Here is an 8,161-nt window from a genome sequence, read left to right as displayed (position 1 = left end):
AATGTTTTGGAAAGCTCTCGAGGTCAGCTACAAGAATATGTAATAAAAAATAGGAGATGCCGTTTAAAAAAATTGAGGTGACTTTCAAATAATTCTTTAAGGTCAAAGCAATGGTATCATCTTATGGTCCCCTCGAAACCAAACAACTTTTGTCTGAAAAATTTTTCTCTCCCGTGCTTGGTTTTCGACATATTCGACTGAATGGATTAAAATGGTCCACCCTGTATATCGTACGCGTATTAATCATAATACAAAAATCATCGGAATGATTTATCACTCTCCCTTTCTCTCTCTCCCTCCCTCAATTTCTTTTATGGCACAAAGTCTAAAAGTGTATAGAGTAAAAAACGTATCTCGTAATTTGTAGTTAATAACTTCAAGAAGTAGGGTTTTACGTACATAAAGTAGAAAGTGAAAAGATAATCTTCGAAAGGAAGAAATTATTATGGTAGATACTATCTACTTTGCATTACGTATTCCCTGTTTTCAATCATTGTGAAACTTCTTTAAACAAGAATCAAGATGTTGACTTCAAACGTGCTTCGGGGAATCGACTCATTACTTTCAACTTACAAAACATCTTGTGCAGAGAACAACTTTCTATTTCATATAAAACACAATGGACAAAAAAACGAAGTTGTCAATTGGAAACTATAATCTTCCTCAATTGATGTGGTCTTGGAAGAGAGACTTTCTTTTTATGTATTTATTCACAGAAGAACTCAATCATAATTATTTATAATGAAGTGAGCAAATTTTATAATATCAATTATATCAATTACGCACAAAATACAACATGTATTAAGTCACACACACACACACACACACACACACACACACACACACACACACACACACACACACACACAACACACAGGGTGGCTCACATAAAATGTTACAAGCTATAATTCTAAACATACTTGTCCTATCAAAAAGTTGTTCATAAGAAAGTTTCACATATATTCGAGGGGCCTTTCTAACTATCGTACGTAAACAAAAATCAACTTCCGTCCCCCTTGAAGAAGGGCGGGGGGTAACTTCAAAGTTTTAAATGAGACCCCCTATATAATGTTACATATTTAGATTCTACGCAAAAAAACAAGTAAACTTTGTCTGAAACATTTCTTTGAAAAATGCTCCTATCAAAAGTTATAAACGTTTAAACTTTAAAAAAAAATGCATTGAAATTAATAATAAATTAAATAAGACTCATAGTTTTTTTCTGTTTTGTTTTATTTTATTAAATGTTCGAACTGTTGACCATTAATATCTAAACACTTATTAATTCTTTTTACAAAATTTTGCCTAACTCTAAATAACATTTCTGGGGTCACCTTAGTGCAAGCTAAGAGTTAGGCAAAGTTTTGTAAAAAGAATTTATTGTTTACAGACTTTAATAATATTTGAACTGCAAGAACATTTTATTACAAAAATTGGAAATAATTTATTATTGGAAATAATTTCCTTTCGCATCGCATGCCTCGCATTGACGTCGCATGGATTATCGAAGACATTCAAAAATTCCCGTAGTATTTCGTATTTTGTCACACGAAGCGATAATACGATTTCAGAATATTTCCACGTCGATGCGAGGCATGCATCGATACGAAAGGAAATCATTTCCAGCAATTTCTGTAATGAAATGTTCTTGCAATTTAAATGTTATTAAAGTCTATAAGTAAAGTAAATAAAAAGTGTTTATATAATGGAAAGGAAGCGTTTCTGAACCCATGTTTATATGATATTTTTTCATCCTTATAATAAATGAAATATGCTCTTAAAGTTTGGTCAACTATTTCTGAAACACCCAGTGTACACACACACACACACACACACACACACACACACACACACACACACACACACACACACACACACACACACATATATATAAAATAATCGATTGCGATCGCAATACGAACTTGTCGGTTTTCTCAAATATTAGAATATTTTATGTTTTGTACGATTAATGCTTCGTTCTTCTCGTGCTTATTTTTAAAGTTTTTCGTACATATAAAATTTATATTGCACTTAGAACAAACGTTTCGCGTGCGCGAACGCAATTGACTAAATCGTATTTATCGTCATATGGGAACGATACAATGTTTCTTATGTTAAGATAGGATTTAGCGGCTTTATTCTTGAAAAATATAGCATACGATATTTCTATGAAAAGTTATAATTCATATTATACTATACCAAAATATCGAGATATATATGATATTTTTTAAGAAAACGGTCCTAATAATTTTAAAAAATTTTTCATCAAAATATAAGTTAACGTTCAATTTTGAAGGAGTCTTCAGAATGTAGCGACTTACAGTACGGTTTGCGTAGTTTGCGCTTGCCGCGTTAATATTTAATGGTTCGTGGGTAATTCACGTAGCAGAGAAATTTAAAAGGCTCAGTGACCGTATCTGGAACATGTTTCACCAGACTTTCTCAATTGGACTCGCTTGCATCTTTTGTACAATGCGAATCGCGTTGTAAAAACCTAATTCGTGAACGAAGATCAAATACGTAACTAGTGTTTATAACTACTATAATGACACTATAATTTGATTATAATCTCATATTCTAATATATATCGCGAAATGTCTATTAGGCCATTTATTTATCTATCAATCTATCTATCGATCTATCTATCGATTTATCTGTGTATCTATCTATCTATCTATCTATCTATCGAGAGAGAGAGAGAGAGAGAGAGAGAGAGAGAGAGAGGGGGGGGGAGGAGAAAGGAGGAAAAGTATTACGCGATACTTACATCTCTCAACATTTTCTCGGCGGCAGTAGGATCCCACTTTCTTGCTAAAAAAAGAATATAGAAATATAAATTTAGGTTGCATTGCAGATTATTATATAAAGTTCTATAACATAATGTATAACCGACGGATAAATAATTGTGATCAAACCATCAATATATAGTAACACACCGTACGAAATAAAATTATATGAAACAATTATGGAATAATGTACATAGTCAACAAACCTTGAATTTTTTACAACAGTTTATATAAATAAAAATATTGCACGTAGTTAAAAAACCTTAAATTTTTTACAACAGTTTATATAAATTTTTAGTTAAATATGCGATTAAAGTCATTAATAATAAACGAATATTACTGTATTTAACATCAATGATAGTTTATTATATAGAAAAGATCAGTGGAAATTTTATGCTTTCTTAACATGAAATAATAAAAATGTTTTTGATTAATTCAGCAAAAGATAACCAGTAGTATTTACTGATTTTTAGTGAAAACATTTCCATTTTACTACTTCATCTTATTTTTCATTAATTTTGTCTAATGGAAGTAAGATTTCATTGCAAAATCTATCATATATTATACCAAATCTAACTTTCTGCGTTTGGAATTAACGGCTTCCATGCGCCTTGTGTGTAATAACATTCTCTGTGTTAGAAAATGTATTAATAGTGAGAATAGTCGTTATTATTAACTGATCCTTCAGCGAAATTTTATTGATTGCAGTACTGTACTTATAACTGAACCACCAGTTATAAGTACAGAATTTTAGTGAAGAATACACTAATTGTATTTTAGAGAATGGGTTTCCGGCGGTATTCGTAATTTATTTTCAAAATAATTTAATTGTTTCATTAAATATTACTTTGATACTCAATTGAATCGAAAGACACTCAATGGCACGAAATAACGATGGTGCATATGTAATTCGAGATGCGCATGATTGCACTGTATACATATAATGAATAGTGTCTATTGAAATCATGAGCATATTTTCTTTGATAGTACTAATACGTTATTGGGCTTCTCCCAACCAGCCATACCTCTCAACCAGCGAAGCAGAAAGTGGTCATCGTGATGTGGTTGCAGAATATCTTGCACGGATCGTCTAAACTGTGAAAAATAACATATACCCGTATTAATAATTATCATTTATCCCATATGAGATATTCATCTGAATTTAGAGCTAAATTTGAGTTTTTTTTATTTAAATCATATATACAATATTACATTTGTAATCGCGATTCAGCTAAAAAACTCACATCTAATTTTATATTTAAATCTGAATATTTAGAACACACAATTTCGTTTACGCGTAATATTTATTTTACATATTATCAAAGACAACTGTGCTCGTAATCACGTAGTTATCTATTTTAGCGCAAAATTATTGTTATTAATTTACGATATTGACGCAAAATCAGCACTTTACCACAAAATTCTGTCTGTGAATATAACAAATATTCGTCTTCAATGTACATGGCTATCAGTTTGCTGTCATTCGCACACTAAACTTATTTTTATCGATATCTTTCTCCGGAGACAGCTGCGTGTTTTTCGTGTCGCGACGATTTTCTTCGATATTGCAACTGATACATTTTTTCGTTTTCTTTTATACGCTTTTGTAACTGTTAATTATATTTTACACGAATATACCAATTGTCGTGTCTCACGTTTGACACGACGAAGTGAAATTTCCTCGTCGGCTCTCTAACCATCAGTTACGAGACGTTCCACGAGATGGTCCATATTCGACCGAACTCTCGTTACAATATCTCAACATTTACTTTCACTGAAAACTTTAAGAACTATAGCATTGCTCAGGAGCAAAATCAGTAACGAAAATACTTCCGTCTGGAAAATTTTTCCTAAAGATAAATCTCAAATAATTTTCAATAGCGAAAATTATATGGCCATTAACTGTTGTACACAAAATGAATGATAGAAAATACGAAGTATGAAAAACGGGATGTTAATCTCTGTTATTGTAAGGTAACTATTCAGCTATCATAGTCGATAGGCAAAAACGTGAAAAAAAAAATTCGTGGAGGCGAAAGGATCAGACATTCATGCGTCGAGTATGATTACTGGATAGCGAATAAACCGGTTTCTTCCGCTGTGAAAGAACGATTGCCTACATTTACAACCTCGATAAGCCCGTGTTTCGTTTAGGCAAAGTCAAGTGTATTGTTCCGTGAACGTGTTCGGCGCATGTAACGAGCGGAAAGTTACTTCTTCTTCATTACTTGAAGCGTAAAACAGAAAAAATGCGATATAAAGTCGGACTTTCTATTTTAGTATTATTTCTTTTATTTTTATTTTGTTTCAACTATAAAATATAATTTTGAAGGAGAAAAGACGAAAACTTGCAATTATATTACTGATTTTTCGTGAGAGGTATGTATGTATATTCATAAAGGTTAACCAAATATCAAACTAAAAGTCACACTTATTCGATTTTCCTTATAGCTAACTATTTGGTACAAATACATTTGTATGATATAAGATAATCATAATATTTATACTATTTATAATACTTTTCAGATAAACATATTTTGAAATATCGTCACACAAGTACACAAAGATGAGTCCTCATATAACAAGAATTTTATCAACATATAAAAATTAGTATATGAAAGAAGTTACTATCTGTTACTATGTGAATTGCTACTTATTTTATCGGGAAGAGAACGCAATTAATTCGAAATTATTGTAGTAATAAGGAGTAAATATTTTGATTAAAATTATAATGTAATAAATATTTCCTAAAAAAAGCATATTCGTTTTACAATCATCACAAAGTATTATAAAGTATATATTAAATGATTGTATGTTATGTTCAGCATTTTTTGTTCAGTATTTTTGTCTATCTAGAACATTATTCCTACTTATTTTGCTCTATCTTTGTTTCATATTTAAGCTTCAGACTGCTTTGTACAATTAATGGACTTATACATTTCATAACACCTTTTATGATTGCTTCATCTAATTTGAACGAGATAAAAAGAAGTTATTCGCGAGAACGAGTGTTACAAAAATTACGATTATTTTTCACACGTTTACGCGATGTCGTAATTCAAGACAATGTATATTTATGTATCGAGGATCGTTTCGAACTGTATTACCAAATTGGTGTGTGCCTGATTGTCTGCGGTCACGAGCCGTGACTTTCTTCGATCATAGCAGACCAATGAAAGTATCATAGCGTTCCTTCTTGTTTATTAAGGAAAGACCGTTTATTTAGTCGCAGTGCCTAGTACAAATTAATTATCCTTATTTATAGTATACATTATATGACACAGATTAACACCTCATCGTTTGAATAACTCATGAAATTGCTAAATTGGATGTGCAAAATGGCTCTTGTTGATGAATTTTAAATGATCCGTGAGAACTTCATTGAGAAAGAAACTTAAATTACTAAGATTTGAATTATTAAAATTCACCTGAATTACTAAATTACTGAAAACTGAAATCAATATACTGTTTCTTGCAGTTGACTATAAGATTCAAAAGTACAAGCAGTAATTTCATAATCCGGTATATCTCGCTGCTTGAAATAAATACTCGTTACCTCGCCCCAAATATTAATATTAAATATTAAATAATCATCGCATTACAAGAGATAAGACCATCGCATCGCAAGCGATCTGCACGCCATGAAATCTTTTTGTCATATTACGAACAATAACATTTTTATTTTGTTGCAAAACCGACTAGTCTGGTTGCTGCGTAAGTTATTCATCTAACTTTTTAAAATTTCCACAACGTATTAAAATCGTATGTTACATTGAAAAATATATACAAATGCATGTTGAAAATTTGGAAGCCGTGTGTGACATTCAGTTGCATATGTACACATACTGCTCGCCCGCCCGCGCGCTCGCTCGCCCACCTGTTCAAAAGTTAACAAAAGAAGTTGTATAAAATGAATATAATTTTTGGACATCGTATATACACAAAAACATCGAATTTGTAGGCTAGGAAGGTGTTTGCCTCTAACACACACACACACACACACACACACACACACACACACACACACACTCGCACACACCCGCCCGCCCGGGCGGGCTCACGGTGTGTGCGAGTGTTCCTATTATATTTGAAGTTTTATATAGAATAGAATGTAATAAATTTAATTTATAAAGTTTTATAAATAGAATGTAATTTCTCTCACACATTAATTTATGTAGTGTCGCAAAATTACATGGATAATTGTTAAATTATCCAAATATAATAGGAACACTCGCACACACCGTGAGCCCGCCCGGGCGGGCGGGCGAGAAGTGTGTGTGTAAGGACAGGCATCTTCCTAGCCTACAAATTCGATGTTTTTGTATATACGATGTCCAAAAATTACATTTATTTTATGCAACTTCTTTTATTAATAATTTTTTAACGAAAACAATTTTTTAACTAAAACTTAGAAGGTCACTCAGGAGGATGACTTCTGTAACATATGTCAAGGTCAATGTCATTGAAGCTGCCTTCCTTAAAGAGGAGTTTTACCACTTATTCTAACAATTTATTGATATACTATGTTAACATTCTTTTGCAATATTTAGCAGATAAAATTTAATATATTTATATTTCTAAAATATGCTTATTAATTTTTCATTCACAAAATTATATGATAATTCAATATTTTATTAAAAATTACACATTTCTGTGTTTGATAAAATAATAACAATTAGGCATTCGTCAAGAGTTAATTCTATATTATAATGTGGTTGTTAGCTAATATAATACTGACCATATCGTGTACGTAATTTAAAAGTTTGTCGTTTGTAAACAACTTTTCCTTATGTATGTATAAATTTACATTAAATCAATGTCGACCCAACATTCATGGTTAATGTATTCACCGTCGGTCTATATTTACGATATCACTTGGAACCAGTACGATTAAAGTATAGTTAATTTCAAATGTCAATAACTTCCCAAATAGTACAAAATCTTCAGAGAATGTTCTAAGACGTTCTTAGGATGTATAAATGTGCTTAGAACGTCTTTAGGACGTCTTTTGAAGATCTGTGCTTATGTGTATGAGTTTATGTGCCCGCATATAATTTCTCAAAACCGACAGTATAAAGTGTGATACATTTTCCTACACATTTATGCAAGTTTGTAGCGTATTATCGGCAGCTATGATATTATTCGATGTATATTACATTTTCGCATTAGTCATATACATTATGACTGTAAACGTACTCTTCCTCGAGACGGTTTAAAAATATGTATGTATGTTTGTATGTATGAATCTATGTAGGTATGTAAGTATGTATGTATATATGTATGTATGTATATATGTATGTATATATATATGTATGTATGTATGTATGTATGTATGTATATATATATATATATATATATATATATATATATATATA

The 8,161-nt window shown here is 31.2% G+C and overlaps 1 protein-coding gene across 3 annotated transcripts in view; it reads right to left on the bottom strand.

Annotated features, from left to right (window-relative positions):
* The window catches only part of LOC116852612 (SEC14-like protein 2), a 158,808-nt gene that overhangs the window by 117,575 nt on the left and 33,072 nt on the right, over nt 1–8,161 (bottom strand). For all 3 annotated transcript variants that reach the window (XM_032833138.1, XM_032833136.1, XM_032833139.1), the window contains 2 exons: nt 3,812–3,881; nt 2,768–2,811 (listed from right to left, as the gene is read on the bottom strand). In XM_032833138.1, the coding sequence (XP_032689029.1) occupies nt 2,768–2,811; nt 3,812–3,881 (114 nt within the window). The remainder of the gene's footprint in view (nt 1–2,767; nt 2,812–3,811; nt 3,882–8,161) is intronic.

Source organism: Odontomachus brunneus, unplaced genomic scaffold (genome assembly GCF_010583005.1).
Source record: "Odontomachus brunneus isolate Ranch 3 - 2012 unplaced genomic scaffold, Obru_v1 Obru_scaffold_240, whole genome shotgun sequence".
In the NCBI taxonomy this organism is placed as follows: Eukaryota; Metazoa; Arthropoda; class Insecta; order Hymenoptera; family Formicidae; genus Odontomachus; species Odontomachus brunneus.
Note: the sequence above shows the minus strand (reverse complement) of the source record. Positions and strands in the feature narration are given on the sequence as shown.